The sequence below is a fragment of the Helobdella robusta genome (assembly GCF_000326865.2).
Source record: "Helobdella robusta unplaced genomic scaffold HELROscaffold_8, whole genome shotgun sequence".
Classification (NCBI taxonomy): domain Eukaryota; kingdom Metazoa; phylum Annelida; class Clitellata; order Rhynchobdellida; family Glossiphoniidae; genus Helobdella; species Helobdella robusta.
Window position 1 is genome coordinate 1,091,430 of NW_008705459.1, and position 18,075 is coordinate 1,109,504.

An 18,075-nucleotide genomic window follows, 5' to 3' on the forward strand; every position below is an offset into this window, starting at 1 on the left:
AATCGCCAAGATATTTCAATTGTTCTTTGCTTATGTAATGATGCGATGACAACTCGTCAAGTTTTTGCGAAAATCTTTCAATGAAACTGTCAACTGTATCCTGTACGAAAATCAATGAACTGCGATTATCATCATGGGAAATTACAGCTTCTTCGAAAATCGCTCTTATGTTATTTTCGACACTCAGTTTTCCTGGGCATTCCTCACATCTGTGTAACATACATTCTAAATTTTAAATTTTAAATTGAAAAAAATAAAAAATATTGACACTTGAAAAAAATAAAAAATATTGACACTTCAAAAACAGGCAAAACAAAAAATTTGTTTTGCCTGTTTTTGAAGTTGTTTTATTTTTCAAAGAAAGCAAACGCCAATTTTATTTTTTGATATGTTGTTAAGCTATAAAAGCACTATATAAACAAATTTTAAAAATTAAAAAACGTTTGGTTCTTCATAGTTAAAAATGGCGCCAAACAAAAGAAGTTTTTCATTTTTTTGACATTTTGAGCTCCGATAGCTCAAAAAATTCAATACAGATTTTAACGAAATTTTGTGATTTATTTGTGACTATAAGGTACTTCTAAAATAACAAAAAATATTTATTTATTTTGCGATAGATTTTGAGCTACGCTGATTTGAAATCGGTGAAATTTTCAAAAAATTCATTTTTTTCTAGATTTTTTGTTCAAAATATCCTTTGATTCGAGACAATAACATTTATTTTTTTTGTTATTACATTGTTTCACTGATATGCACAAAAAATTTCATCAAGATATGTTGGCTAGTTCAAGAGATATAGCGTTCTACGTAGGTACAAGTTTTGAAAAAAATCGCTCAAAAATTTGAGGATGCTGTCACAAAAATCTTCATAACTTGAAAAATAATTGAAATTTTTTTATAAAAATTTTATTTTGTCGATGAAATACATTGAGGTACTTACTGTTAAAATTTAAAAAAAATCGGAGATGGTCGGGCGTGGACCATGGTTCAAGTTGACAGAGAATGACCCTTATATAAATGATAAACGAATTGAAGAGTAGTTAAAAACTTGGTTTTCTATATAATTCAGTTAAAAACGACGATGAAAATACCGTAGGAAATATTGAGATAATTGTATAAAGGAATTTTAAAATATATATAAATATAGATGAATCAATTTTCAGGCATACGCTACGCAAGAGATGTTTGTGCTGATGAAGTAAAAGCTCTTGCTTCTCTCATGACATACAAATGTGCCTGCGTCGATGTGCCATTTGGAGGAGCTAAAGGAGGTATCAAAATAAATCCCAAACAGTACTCAGAATTCGAATTGGAAAAAATTACTAGACGTTTCACTATAGAACTGGCGAAAAGAGGCTTTTTAGGTTGGTTGTTGATAGTCTTTTGTTATTAAATTTCAGAGTATTTAATTTAAATTTATTAAAAAGCATATTTTGGTTATGATAAAAAATTAGGTTTTTTTATTTAAATTGTTAATTTTTTAATATCCTCTTATTTAGGACCTGGCATTGATGTACCTGCCCCGGATATGGGCACTGGACCAAGAGAAATGAGTTGGCTAGCTGACACATTTCAAGAAACATTAGGTAGATTTTTACATTTTTTTTCAAATAAGTTAATTAAATTATAATAATTAATGGTCACCGAGTTAACTAAATGAAACAAGAACAGAATTTTTTTTTTTTTTAAATTTATTTTTTATTTTTAAATAAAAAAAAATAAATAAAAAATTCTGTTCTTGTTTTATTTAGTTAACTCGGTGACCATTAATTATTATAATTTATTTAATCGTTGATTTTTTTAGTCCATTTTTTTCACAATTTAATGAGAGGTACCTGATAGATTCTGGCGAATCGATGAACAATAAAGTACTGATGAACACTGACGAACGGATGATATCTGGCTAACTGATGAACTGGTGTACTAGTATACACTGACGAATTGATGTGCTGATGAACACTTACGAACTAGTTGAACACTAACTAACTAACGTACTGATGAACACAGTCGAATTAATGTGAACACCTTACCCGTTCCAGGATAGTCGCATTTTGTCCCCATATGACTCCTCAGTAGCCCAAGTGTTTGTGATTTACCAAATAAAACGGCTTAGTTCACAATATTATCTGCTGAGATAATAAATGCACCAAGTAGGTGTTTTAATTCGGTCGGTTTTATGAGTAATAGGATACATACAGCAAGTGTGACAACTTTCAGAATTATGGTAGAAGTGATATTAAGAGACTAAGAGGAGAACGATATCGCATTAATGATAGACGATAGTTCAGAAAAAGCAATAGGTGAAAAGCATTCAAAACAAAATGGTTTATCAAAAGAGAGAGAATTATCAGATTTAGCAGAGCAGTTTTAGTTAAAGTTGATTCTGATAGAGATTATTTTTTTTTATATTGTGGAAGTCTTAAGCAAAGGTGGTGGAAAAACTGATATACACAAGTTTTAAAAATGTGGAAAGGATTTAGACTGAAAGGAACGTTCAGATTTACCAGCATTACGTTCAATAAAAATAATTTCACGGTCAAACCAAGTGGTTATAAAAAGTTCTGAATGGGATTATATTTTCTAGAATGTAAGAAATAAAGTTATTAAATAAAACTATTGTATACCTGAAGTTGTCAAAACTAAAGTGGTCCAATAGTTGTTTAAATAAAGGTTTCGTCAAACATCTCCCAGTTGTGTTTTGGTGTTTGAATAATTGTATTGCGAATAAATTTGTAGTTACAACTAAAGGAGATAAGATAAGGATCAGAAAAATTAATCGGAATTTCTATTTTATTTATTCTAGCTAAGGAAAATCAAGTTAAGTGTTAAATATGTTTCGAAATATAAAATCTTGAGATTTATTTGAATGAAAATTAAAATATCCTAGAATAAAAAAAGGAATAGATAAAAAAAACGTGTTAGTCAGATTATAAAAATCATCAATAAAATCAATAAATCACTACTATGGCAATACTTGAAAAGTAGTAAGAAACATGTACTTATACATTCAAAAGCCGATCAATAAGGAAATAAACTAATAAATAAAATAATCTAATTACAACAATTTTAATTTAATATAAACTAAATAATGAAATACAATTAATTTATTCCGTTTGTATGTTTAAAGTTTTTCAATTGTTTTATCTGTTAGTTAAAATTAAATCTATCAACACTTATAACAGGTGTATTTTTTATTGTTCTTTTGCTGGATATGATGAATTTTCAACTTCTATATAATATATATTTATTTTTCAAGTATTTTTTGATATATACTATGAAAACTAGAACGATGATCAGTCAGATTTAACATTCTAATTTTTAAAAATTACCTGTTTTTATTGATTTTAAAATTAAGTCCTAAACGGGAATCAGTCGATAATATGAAAATATTATTTTAAAATTTGAATTATAATAAAAATGTTAGAACTAGTGACAATAAAATTTACGAAAAAAATAAATTAATTAAAATAAATAATCTGAAACAGTTTATTGCTCTAACCAAATAACAAATTACATCGCCATTGACGGTCGCTAGGTACAAATAAAAACTGCAACATGTAAACAAACGTGCAGTGTATTTATTTCACAATCTGTCCCTCCAGCCTGTTCTGTTGTGAACTTGTCTATAAGGCCTGTTGTTCTGTTGCCCTACTTGCAGATCTCTTTGCTACTGTACCTGCAAACCACCACTATCGTCGTTTTTGCAATCTTAAACTTCATCCTGGAAACGAAGGATGGAGCGAGAAAAAATATTTTTTCAACTCCTTGTGTCCGATATGTAGCCAAACTGGTAAACATGATACAGCCTAGATTACCGACACGACCAAACAAAATTGATTTTTAATGTAAACGTTTTAAATTGGGACGATATCTTCCCGATATCTATCAGTTTTTTTTAAATCTTTTTGCTCCAATGTTGCACTTTTTTCTAGAAACGCTAATTGACTGTCTGTCACGAATAGAACTTTTTTCAACTCAAAGGAATACTAATTACCTAAACTCCGTTTTAGAATCTCCGTTTTTTAAATTTTAAAATTTATTGCTTAATTTTGTTTTATGTATTTTATTTTTTTAATCGTTCAATTAGCTCAGCCATATCGTCATAGGCTATTTACTGCGAAAGAAATACTGTTTGAATAAATAGCCCTTTTTAAAATTAATTTCATTTATCCGTTGCTCATGCCGAATGACATCATTATCAGCACTTTTTATTGTTTGTGCTACGACTCGTTATAAAAATGTATGCATTAAATCTCTCAGCTAGTTGGTAGCTCATACAATAAACAAATTTGTTTTGTTTGCATTACAACTCGTTATAAAAATGTATGCATCTCTCAGCTAAGTTGGTAGCTCATACAATAAACAAATTTGTTTGATCAAAGTTCAAATGTATCATAGTGTCACTTTTAAGGTGTTGAACGTCAAACAGTTTTGTTTATAGACTTTGTATTCAATTTGATTGGGTAAATAGTATCTTTAATCATTTTTAATTTGTGAACCTCTTACGTTTTGATAGTGTGTTTTGTAAGTTGTCTCTGTTTTTAAGCTTTTTTAAAACTTGTATGTTTACTTTTTTGTATCATGCAACAAAAGAGATTCACAATTATGATATATTTTTACGTTACAGTTTTCAATTGCAAATACTTCAAATAATAAAAATTTATGAAAGTGCTGATATAAGCTTCAACATCACAACATTTGCTATAGTTTTTTTAATAAAAAAGTTAATATTAATTTCATCATCAAAGTTAGTATTTCATTTCAAATAAGATAATTTTTTGGCGCCCAACGTGGAGCTTTATTTCAATGCCAACTGTAACAGAACCGATGAATTATTCCCGAATCACAAAAATGCGCTAGATGTCCCACGATGGCCAAATTCACAGCTCAACTCGATCATCCAACCACCGACTTCACTTCATAATCTACAACTTCAACCTCTCTTTACAGCTATATCGGACTGGGTAACAGGACAAATACCCTCCGGACATTTACCACCCGGACAAATACTTCCCGGACATTTACCCTCGGAACAATTACCTACTGGACAAATACCCTTGAGCAAAATACCACCCCCCTACCCCCTAAGCAAAATAACCTCCGGACAGTTATTTTTATTATTTCTTTTTATTTGTTGTTTATTTGAAGTAACATTATTTAGCATTATACCATATCATTTGTAAAAAAAACTAACCGTCTAGTAAATGATTTTTTTAAATGTCTTGAGCATCAACAAAATATATGTAATTAATTTTTTTTTCAAATAATAAAATAAGCAAAGTACAACTGTTTAGAACGGAATTTTTCTAATTTAAAATATTTCTGCATCTTTAAATTTCTTGATTATTTGATTTTTCTAAACATTTTTATAAAAAGTTATACATGTTGTTAGATGCAAAAAAACAGTTTTATTTAAATTTATAGAAAATCAAAAGCAAAATAAAACCATGTGATTTGATTCAATATAGCTAATATTTTACAAAGGTTTTTATATTCTTCAAATTTCTTGATTATTTGAATATTACCAAAAATTATACAAATTGTTTGATGCAAAAAAATTTATTGAACAATACTAATTAAATTTATCAAAAAAAAACAAAAACAAAAAAGCAATATGATTTGATTAAATTTAGCTAACATTTAACAATGTATACATTCTTTAAGTTTTTTGATTATTTGATTTTTCTAAAAATTATAAACAAAATTTATAAAAGTTGTTTGATGCTAAAAAAAATAAAGCATGATTTGATCCAATTTGTCAAACATTTAACAAAGTATTAAATTCTGCATTAATATAAAAAGCATATTTATTAGTTTGAATTTTACTATCATGAACCAATGTGATGATGATTATAAAAGTTAGAGGTTATCATCAGTTCCAAAAATAAACATTTGATTACTATTTTCTCGTCCAAAATCATGCAATAAGGAAATTTTGTCCATCACGAGTAAATTTATAACAATCTGGAATTTCAACATCAGCCAGATTCAATGGTAAAGCAATTGGATTGTTAACAACTTGACGGTGACGTCTTATATTACGTCGTCTATGGTGAACAGTTGGCAATTTAGCTTCAGCATTATCACTTATTACTGAAACGCATCTAGCAACGATTTGTTACGTTGATTCAAATGTTTCTTTTGCTAATACCTTACATTGTTGTGCACAGCTTAGAACTTCTTTTCTCGCTGAATCTTAAGCATGAAAATGTATGTTCATTCGTTCCACAAGCTCATGACCACAAAGTTTAAGTTTAGCCTCTCTCGAACTATTGTTTTTCCTTTTTTCGCATTCATAGGATACGACACCGTATGCTAAATCTTTCTGTTTAACATAAATAAAACCTTCGAAAAGAACTTTTAATTTTCCTCTTTTTGAATTTACGAATTATTACATTATTACAAGTAATAATGGTTTCCATTATTACGTGTAATTGAAATCAAATTTATAACAAAATAATAACGATTATGATTCCCAACAAAAAATATTGACAAAATTGAGTTAAGTTCACGGACAACAAAAATATGTATCGTAAAAGATATGGAAAAACTATTATCATTGATTAAACATAAAAAGTTAGATATTTTGCATTAGTAAGAAAATTAACAACAGCTCAATTTGCTCCAATAAATTAGAAATGCCGAATAATCATTATCCGCCATAGGCCAGACGTACGTTTCGTCTCTAACGAGACTCGTCAGTAGCCTGCCGAATAAGGTTTAAGATAACACAACTCAATTATTGTAACCAAGAAACTCAAATTGAGGTGTCGCGACCAATAGGTAAGAACAACATCACGTTGTTACAAGATTTAAGAACCCATTCAGTCGCAAAAAGTATTATATATATATATATATATATATATATATATATAAGGGTATATGTATATATATAAGGGTATATGTATCAACAAGTCGACATTGGATTTTATTCATTGAAAACTGGTTTAGGGCGATTTTGCAGTCCATCGTCCGAGCCTATTTGTTTGTGAAACAAACTGGGAAGTTGTTATAATATGAATTTAAAATATTAACTATTAACAATCGGAAATTATCAATTTGGTAACCTAGCGGGGAAATCAACAATTGATGCAATTCAAATCCTTCGGCAACTGCAAGAGAAGTACTTCGTAAAGCATCAACAACTATCACACATTTTCGTAGACCTTGAAAAAGCATTTGATCGAGTTCCCCGTGAAGCAATCAGGTGGAGTCTACGTCAACAACTTATTCCAGAATATCTTGTTTGACTTGTGATGGAAATGTATACGAATACTAAGACTCTTGTCAGCACAACGGTTGGAAACACAGATGCATTTGACGTCGGCGTTGGATTGGAGTTCACCAAGACTCGATTCTCAGTCCACTGTTATTTATAACTGTGATGGAAGAAATCACAAAACCGATACGCATTGGTGACATTTGGAATCTAATATATGCTGATGATATCGTTTTAACAGCCACGTCTGAGCAGAATGCAGCACAGATGTTTGAAGATTGGAACATCAGACTCGCCTATCATGGATTCAAAGTCAACATTAGCAAAACCAAAGCAATGAACACTGGTGAACCCATCCAATCCACAGCTACTGGCCCTGTTCAGTTTGTAAAGCTGGTGTAGGTAACAATTCAATCAAGTGTCAGCAGTGTAACCAGTTGTGTCCCAAACGTTGTTCATAAATAATTGGTACTTCATCTAAAGTGTCCAATTTTATTTGTCCTGCTTGCATCAATCCACAACAACAAATTCGAAATGGCACTGTTTTTGAAGCCATTAAGGTAGAGAAAGTCACATTGTTTCAATATCTAGGGGATGTTCTGGATTGTACTGGAACAGCTGAAGCTGCCGTTCGAGCACGCATGCGTGCAGCCTGGAATAAATGGCATCTCCTTGCCTCTATATTGATGCGGCGTGACTACCACTACCACTACGATCAAGACTTTATAAATCTGTGATACGTCCGGTGTTATATGGTGCAGAAACATGGCCAATGACAACCAAACTGGAACAACAACTTCAACGAACCAACATAAAATTGCTCCGATGGATGCAACGAATTAGTCTGAAAGACCCACATCAAATCTACCGAAATTCTGCGTCGTGCTTGTTTAGATGATATAAAGGACGAATGCCGGCAATACCGTCTGCGGTGGTTTGGTCATGTCAAACGAAGTAGAAACAGTGCTATAACTTCTCTTGCAGATGTTGAAGTACCTGGCACACGTCCCAAAGGCCGTCCAAAGAAGTCCTGGTCGCAAACAATCGAGCAAGACATGAAAGCTCTAAATTTAAATGAAATGGATACAACTGATCGTCTAATTTGGCGAAAAAAGTTGATGGCAAAGAAAACAACGTCCTACCTCAGGGAACTGGGTCTCTGGACGCAAAACGAATTATTGGCGCAAGTAGAATATTCGTAGTTTAATAATATCGTTTTCGTTGGTTGTTTGGACATTATTTTTTATGATTCACGACGTACATACCAGCACTTCATCATACGCGCATGGCGTATAATAGTTTTTGAGTTTCGGACTGACAGTATTCGAACCAGGCCATTGCGTAACTACAGTAAACATGGCACTTCTACCGACTGAGCTAATTCGCCAAACAAATATATATATTTATATATATACATATATACACTCATATAAATATATATATACATACATATATACATATATATATATTTAAATATGTATATATATATAAGGTTTGTCTTGTATTGCATTGTAGATTTGGAGAGCGCCTCGCCTCTATTGAGTTATCTTACGAAGGGCACTATTCAATCCTTCAAATGTTCATTAGTCAAATAAATTATATATATATATATATATATATATATGTGTGTGTGTGTGTGTGTGTGTGTGTGTGTGTGTGTGTGTGTGTGTGTGTGTGTGTGTGTGTGTGTGTGTGTGTGTGTGTGTGTGGTCATCTGATATATGCATTTAATTGTAAATTTGTTGAGTGTGTGCACCGTAATACTCAATATATCGAAATGACTACAACTACTCTGGGACGCAGATTAACAATGTACAAACAAAATGGTGCTATAAAATGCACTATATAGATGATCATAATATAATGCTAAATAGAAACATTTTAGATAATAATTCTAAAATTTTATACCCTAATAATAATTTCTTTGAACTATAAATAACTTTGAACTGAATCATTATTTATAGACAACTTTAAACCAATAATTAATATTCAACAAAAACAAGTAAATATTATCCCTACTAAAAGAATTTTACTTAATAATAACTAATAATTATGATATTGATAGTAATTTAACTAATATTGCTATTGCTATTGCATATAAACATATATAATATATAATTAATATAATATTTATAAATTTATATATAGATAATACATTAGTGGTAACAAACAGTGATATAAAAACAAATTCAAATAAATTAAATAATCATGTTTATATGCATTATATATGTATATATATTTAATTGAATGATCAAATATTTTATTCTTATATAAAGGCTCAAAATTAAAATCTATTTTAACTTAAATTAAATATATAAATAATACTTCTAAATTTTATATGTTAACACTTAGTTTTTGGTTACTATACTGTTGTAACCGACCCCTTGAACTTGTAGGGTATGGTTATTTCTCTCTACGTGGATTCTTGATTCCTAAACAGACTTATTTCGGATGACTTTATTAGAAAGAAAGCGGTGCTGGCAACCACTTGTTTGTATTGCTGTGATCAACCGCTCGTTTATTCAGTCGTTAAAATCGTTAGAATACAACACAATAACTAATCAACAGATAAATCACGGGATAAAACTAATCGTCAATAATTACTCTTCTCGTCAGATGTTTCTTGGCCGTAAATTCTCAGTATCCGCTTCTCAGAAGATAATCGTAATTCACTCGCAGATCGCGTGTACAATTCTTTATGATAAGCTTTTCCTCTGGCGTTATCGCTAATTTGTTTGCAGTACGCGCACAAAATACCTCTGCGATAATAGGACTGCTTGAAACTTTTTCTGACCTCTTCGTAATTCACGTCGTTCTTTTTTTTTCTTCGTGTCGGTCTTCCTCCTTATATAGTTGGTGATGCCGCGTCACGTGACTTTTAATCGTTTACGCCTTCACGTGACGCGACTTTTAATCGTTTACACCTTTTTGCTAGTAAGTTCGTCACATGACTTTTACAACCGTTTTAATTGCAAGCGCTTCACGTAATTTCTAACCACTAGTTCCTATCTCGGTTTCACGTCTGTAACAATACTATTTATAACTGTATTTCAAATTATAACACTAGTGATGGCAATTTTGCCGAAATGAGCTTTTTTGTTGCATTTAAACTATTTTAAATTAGTTTATATTTAATTTATTTCACTAATTTAATTTTATTTAAATATGTTATTTATAAATTATTAGCAATAAAATGATTATTATAATTATTATAAAACATTTTGCTAATTTAATTAATAATCTAAATAATAAATTACAATTTATTATTAGAAAAATATAGAAATTAAAATTAATAATACTATAGAAACAATGTCAAACCAATTAATGAACAAGAAACCGTTAAACACAGCAGGATCTATTACACCAACCATTAAAACTTCATTTCTAATTATGAAACCAACTGCGCAAGCAAGCCAGAAACGATAATAAACCGTAGTCACCTAGTTAAATGCAAAATTGGTGAGTGCGGGCGCAGGATGACAACAAACTATCAAAAAGGTTTACCATGTCAGTCAGGAGCAATAAAGAATCACCTGAAAGAAACTTCTTTTTTCTCGTGTCTTATCCTTTCAGGACATTGGCGACCATCGATCGACCTCCACAAAACCCGATGTTCAACACTTTATAGTAGATGAAATGGGGTGATATTCAACAAGTGACACAAGGACTTCACGTTTGTGACTGCAATCTTTTTCTATGTAATCTTTCCAGTAGTGGTCAGATTTTCTATTATTTCCTTCCGCATGATGTGACCAAAAAATTTTAACTGCCCCCGTCTGATTATCTGTAATTATTTCTTATTTTCATAACCTCGTTCGAAGTATGGGAGGTCCAACTAATTTTCATAATTATTCTCAAAAACCACATCTCATCAGCGTTAATCTTTTTTTCCATTTCTTTAGAAATTGTCCAGAACTCAGAGCCGTAAGTTAGCACAGGAAAAATGTAACACCCTAACGTTTTTAATTTTGGTGAGGATGTTTTACATTATAGAATATGCATCTTTCGCCTTTTTGATATCCATATCACATTTACAATCTGAGGTAATCAGACTTCTAAGATAATTGAAGCTGTTGACTGGTTTCACCTGTTTACCATTAATGATTATAAAGCAGATTGGAGTGGTTTTTGCTTTTACTGATAACCATGCACTGTTTTGTTGATGTTAATTTGCAAGCCTTATCTTTCACTTAAAAAACCAGTTTGGAAATAATTATGTTTCACGCCTCCAATGGATATTCCAGGTAGATTTATCTTTCTCATGATGATCTCACTTAGAGACTATACAGGTCTGAAGAGAATACACAGCCTTGTCTAAAACCTTTTTTTATTTCGGCAAAACTAGTCATCTTGTTACCAACTTTCATCGCTGCTCTTTGTTTCCAATAGAGGTTTTTGATAATTCTTGTGTCTATTCCATTAATGCCAAATTTTCCAATATTTCCATAGGCTCCACGTGTTTCACGCTATCAAAAGCTTTGGAGAAATCGGCAAAACATATAAACAAGTCTTTCTTCATTTCAATCGCTCGTTCTCTGATCATTTATAGCTTAAAGATAGCGCCACAATCCTCTACAAAACCACATTGGACATTTGAAATTTAAGATCTGATTTTGCTTCGTGCTCTCATCATCAGAATTCTCAAAAAAAGTTTTGTAAGATGATTCAAGCTGATTGTTCACATTCCGTTGCATTAGGTTTAGGCAATGCAATAAATGTTGACACTAATTTACCACTGTAATAAATCTCATTCAAAATTTTGTCACTTTTCAATGCCAAAATCATCGATGCATTTAATTTCTTCAACAACTATCTCATCTGGATCTGACGCTTTTTTTGATTTCATTTTGGAAAGAGCGGCATGAACAAAAAGGTAAAAGGTTTTGCGCTTGCTTCAGAGGTTTCAACGACAAAACACAGCGTATATGAATACGCGTGAAAACCACACATTATGCACATTGCATATGATAAGCAGGGGTGGTTCTCTTTGAATTCGAACCCAGTCACTGCAGCAGCAACCATGTTTTTTGATTTGGTTTGTATTTGTCAATGGTTTTCTAGGCAAAAGTTGAAACATCACCAGAGAGTTCCTCTTGTATAACTCAATTTTTCAAATGTCCACTTATCAAATAGATTGTGTATTCTCGTACTGCTCACGTCTAACTCAGAATATATTTAGTCTTTTTCAAATAAAAACTTGCTTTAAATTAAAAAATTTATTGCCCATTTAAATTATTATTTTTTTTGTTGACAAATTCTATAATCTTAAAAATGGATTTTAAATTAATACCTATGAACATTTATGACAGGTCATTATGACATGAATGCTCATGCTTGTGTAACTGGGAAACCAATATCTCAAGGAGGCATCCATGGTCGCATATCTGCCACTGGAAGAGTTTGTTTCATTTTTTACGTCATTAATATTTTACGAAATTAAATTTTTTCTGTAATTTTTTTTGTTTTTTGTAATGCCGCGAAACTGCAGAACTGCAAAACATACGCACAACTGCTTACATTATATACTTTTAGTTAAACTTGCTGCCACAAAGACAACAACATCCACAAGTAGTTCGTATGCACGTGCAAACACCATACCATACACGCATAGCCTTTGAGAGTCTAGGTTTCTGGTAGACAATTGGAGTCAGGCATCGCGTAGCACCAGCGCAAGTCAAGACAATTTAATTGATTGATTTAGCCCGCAGACCGATAAATAAGTCTCCATCACGTTTGCCTTTTGATGAATCTCGCTAGAAACGCTATATATAGATAGGAGTGTAGTGTGTAGTGTAGTGCTTTCATCGCTTTTGTGTAGTGCTTTCATCGCTTCTTACTGAACATGCGTGGTGAGCCTTCTGGATAATTTGGTTGTTGTCATCCCGATGTATTCAGGCTTTTGGTGCCCACACTCAGCAATTTAGCATTTTTACATCCAATATTTTAAATTCAATATATATTATATATATAATATACTCGTTTGAGTATCTATATATATGTATTTACTCAAACTAGCTTGTACGGCCACCCAAACCCAATAAAAACATAAACCTGCATGAAAATAACAAAAAATAAAATCGTATAGCTGGCCAATGAAAACAAGTTAAATTAAACCAAAAATGAACAGAAATAACTTAGAACAAAAATGATCATCCAAATTTATCAACAAAACAATTGAATTCATATTAGAAGTTTTTCCTTGTAAAATAACTTAAATAATAAATAATTAAATCATATCCTGTAAAAAAAAGATGTTCTTATCAGGTGGAGTCCACGACGACAACTCATTCCAGAATATCTTGTACGACTTGTGATGGAAATGTATACGAATACTAAGACTTTCGTCAGCACAACGGCTGGAAACATAGATGCATTTGACATAGGCGTTGGAGTTCACCAAGGCTTGATTATCAGTTCACTATTATTTATAACTGTGATGGGAGAAATCACAAAGCCGATGCGCACTGATGACATTTGGAATCTAATATATGCTGATGATATCGTTTTAACAGCCATGTCTGAGCAGAATGTAACACAGATGTTTGATGATTGGAACACCAGGATTCAAAGTCAACATCAGCAAAACAAAAGCAATGAACACCGGTGAACCCATCCAATCCACAGCTACTGGACAATTGCCCTGTTCAATTTGTAAAGCTGTCACAAACGTTGTTCAAAAATAATTGGTACTTTATCTAAAGAGTCCAATTTTGTTTGTTCTGCTAGCATCAATCCACAACAACAAATTCGAAATAGCAATGTTTTTGAAGCCACTAAGGTTGAGAAAGTCACATCGTTCCAATATCTAGGGGATGTTCTGGATTGTACTAAAACAGCTGAAACTGCCGTTAGAGCAAGCATACGTGCAGCCTGAAATAAATGGCATCTACTTGCCTTTTTATTGATGCGGCGTGACATCCCACTACCACTACGATCAAGACTTTATAAATCTATGATACGTCCGGTCTTGTTATATGGTGCAGAAACATGGCCAATGACAACCAAACTGGAACAACAACTTCAACGAACCGACATGAAAATGCTCCGATGGATGCAACGAGTTAATCTGAAGGACTTAGTCTGAAGGACCACATCAAATCTACCGAAATCCTGCGTCGTGCTGGTTTAGGGGATATAAAGGACGAATGCCGGCAACACCGTCTGAGGTAGTTTGGTCATATTAAACGATGTGGAAACAGTGCCATAACTTTTCTTGCAGATGTTGAAGTACCTCGCACACGTCCCAAAGGCCGTCCAAAGAAGTCCTGGTCGCAAACAATCGAGCAAGACATGAAAGCTCTAAATTTAAATGAAATGGATACAACTGATCGCCTAATTTGGCACAAAAAAATTAAGAAAACAATGTCCTACCCCGGGAGAACTAGGTTTCTGGACGCTAAACGAAGATTGATTGATATATATGTATGTGTGTGTGTACAGAATTGGTGAATGTTGGCATTAAAACTCAGAATACTCTGGATGGCAACAACCAAATTATCCAGAAGGCTCATCATAAAGGTATTTATTGTTATATCCGCCGAAAGAATGGAATTGTGCAATATAATCAATTTTAAGTATTATTATCTTGATTATTTGTTACTTTTGTTATCTTAGCGTGTCTGTCATCAATTGTAAAATTTTAGTATAAGGCACGGCACGTGTGTTGTGCATTGTGTTAGTAAGTTGAGATGGTGAGATGGCCCAGTGGTTCAAATGCGCGCTGATTCGAAGATCTCAATGGTCAGCGTATATGCTGCGGTGCTTGCGCGTGCACATAAATACATGTGTACGTCGTGCGAAAAGAAAGAACAGCCTTTGTGGCGAGGATGGCTGCTTCAAATCAATGAATGAATGAAGATATGAAGAACATAATAAACATATATAAATATATATGGAATATTGTAAGTTCTTCTGCGTAAGTTTTTAATTTTAAAATAAAATACTATTAAAATAGAAAAAATTTTTTTACCTGCAACCTTGTGTAAAATTTAAATGGTGTTTCTTATTTTAAACCTTTAAAAAACAAAAGGTTTTAGGTTTGGTATTCAAGATCTGGTTAAGAATTTGTTATTCAAAACCTATATAATAAAATTTAGGTTCAAATTCGTTTTCTTGGCATAGGCAGAAGGCCTTAAATTAGTCTCATTAATTAAACTCATGACAACCGGTATGATACCTACACTTTACAGATTGAAACCTTACAACTTGCAACATCACCATTTAACAAATTAATTATATGGTGTAAAAAAATAATTTTTTCATAAGGGAGTTTTCCATGGAATAGAAATGTTTATTAACAACAAACATTACATGGATCAAATTGGGCTATCTACTGGACTGGAAAACAAAACATTTATTGTCCAGGCAAGATAAATGTTTTATTCGCTTTTGTTTTTTTTTTAATTTTCCACTTTATCAACTTTAGTTTTGTTTAATCAGGGATTTGGAAATGTTGGTTTGCACACAATGAGATATTTGCACAGGGCAGGTGCTAAATGTGTAGGAGTTATGGAATGGGATTGTAGTATTTTTAACCAACACGGTATTGACCCAAGAGAATTAGAAGATTGGTTTTTGGTGAGTCCTCTGATTCATAATTTTTGAGATCATAAAAATTATATAAATTTTTAAAAATTGATTGTTATTTTATTTATTTTTATTTAAATTTCTTTAATTTTTATGGTACACATTCATACTCCATGCCTGATTTGATTGTGGTATTAAAAAATGTACAACATAGGTATTTTGGTTCGATGACGTTTAATTTTTTTCAAATATATTTTCCACAAAAATATTTATAAAAAAAAAAGGGAACAACCTTTTTGGTATAAAAATATAGTTTAAAACTAAAATATATCAATAATTGTACGATTATATTTAATAATTATTTAATAATCAAATATCAGTTGATGCACTATTTTCACAAATTGAAGATCTCTTCAGCTCAACAGATGGCCACTAACCGTTCCATAAAAATGGATTGGAACAAACCTTGAATCTTAGTTCCGGCTACTAAATCAGTGGCGTAGCCATATTTCATTTAATAACTCAATTCCTTCAACATCCGAGTCATAAAAATTTCCAAAGTCAATACAATGCTGACGGAGACTGTTAAGATCTTTGTCATTCAAAAGTTTGTCTACATCAACTAAGAATCCGAATTTGTCTACATCAACTAAGAATCCGAATTTGAAGTTCAGATCTTTGAGACGAGTAAACCTTGTTGTCATCTCCTGTTCGAGTCGATCTAAAATACTCTTCATGATACAATTTCTTCTTCTGCCGAAAGTCCTGCATCTCGGGCAAGTTCTCCAGGCATCATTCTCCGTCGCCTGATTCTACTTTCTACAGCCACATCCCATAGCTCACATTTTTTCTTTGCTTTTAGCACTGAATCATTGCATATGTCTTCACGAATTCTTGTAATATCCATGTACAGAGATTCAATATCCAAAGACGCTTCATGGAAATTCATTGTTGGATCTTGAAGTCTTTTCTGAACACGGTCGATTTTTTTGAGTATGTCATGCCAGAAAGGAAGGAAAACTAAGAAGTTGAAACTAAGAATACTTTGTAGCAGAATTACAGCATCGCCTCTAGTTTCTTGTGTTTCAGTTGTATCTCCAGTAGACTGACTATGTTATCAAGTCCATCATGAATTGCTTTAACACATTCTGCTCTAGCACTCCATCGTGTTTCTGATTCACGTTTGACTGTGATGATCACTGCTTCTTTAAGTTTTTCCCATCGATGGGTTGATCTTGAAAAGAATAGATAAATTTTTTCAATGGTGCCGAAAAAAGTAACTACAATTGGATCTTGACTTGCAGCATGCACCCCTGACATATATATATATATATATGTCAGGCGGTGTCTTACTCAATTAGGGGAACCTGTCCTTTAACTCGATAATCCACGAAAGCGCTACCTAGTTTTGAAACTCAGTCAGTGTACTGCCGTCTAAAGTATACCTTTATGAGAGTATACCAGAAATTTTAATCAGATCACACGTCAGGTCAAAGTGCAGCTTATAATTAGGTTGAGATGGGTTACAGATAAATAGAAGCATACCAATTCGTAGGCCATTTACAACATAAGAGGTGTGATTTCCTATAAGTGTGGCTTCTCGTGTGACGTCTCGTCACCATAAGTATATTGATACAATAATTAAAAATAACCCAAGATAAAGGCACAGGTTTCCTTTATTGTGAAATCAACTTGCTAGCCCTATAGTTAGGGCTAAGGCACCAAATGTAGATATGTATATATATATATATATATATATATATATATATATATATATATATATATATAATGAAAACACATATATATATCTATATATTGTATTATATATATTGTAATTTTGATGAAAACCACAGCATGTTCGGCGTTAGCTAACTTCCAATTTAACTTTTTGATTTTTCTTACGGTTGATCGTAAAACATTTTCAAGTTTCTTCAGTTCAAACCCAAAATTATGCTCAAATATATACATACATATATACTGTGTCTCTACTCAACTTTGTTGATTCCTTGTTTGTTTATAATTAATGATTTAGGCTCATTTGATTAGTTTTACAATGTTTAAATATAACACTTTTATTATCGACGGTTCATTTGTTTCTAAATATAACACTTTTACGTGTTTTCATTATCGATGGTTCATCTGTTTCTAAATTTATTAGTAGGAAGAATTCCAATTGCCCGTTGTTGAATATATATATGAGTATATATATATATATATGAGTATATATATATATATATATATATATATATATATATCAATCAATAAATCTTCGTTTTGCGTCCAAATTGCGACCCGGTTTCAAGGTCTACAAAAATGTGTGATAGTTGTTG

At 31.8% G+C, this 18,075-nt stretch overlaps 2 protein-coding genes across 2 annotated transcripts; one reads left to right on the forward strand and one right to left on the reverse strand.

Moving 5' to 3' along the window:
• Positions 1-1,147: 1,147 nt before the first annotated feature.
• On the forward strand, positions 1,148-15,823 carry HELRODRAFT_70387 (hypothetical protein; the record flags this gene model as incomplete). Its single annotated transcript, XM_009031882.1, has 5 exons — positions 1,148-1,364; positions 1,500-1,586; positions 12,529-12,617; positions 15,485-15,577; positions 15,659-15,823. The coding sequence occupies 5 exons, from the start codon at positions 1,148-1,150 to the stop codon at positions 15,821-15,823; spliced, it is 651 nt and encodes a 216-aa protein (XP_009030130.1).
• A 1,369-nt stretch (positions 15,824-17,192) lies between these two features.
• HELRODRAFT_70062 (hypothetical protein) lies at positions 17,193-17,360 on the reverse strand (the record flags this gene model as incomplete). The annotated part of the gene is made up of 1 exon (XM_009031841.1): positions 17,193-17,360. A coding segment is annotated over one exon (168 nt), but the record flags the coding sequence as incomplete, so codon positions are not given.
• Positions 17,361-18,075: the final 715 nt, after the last annotated feature.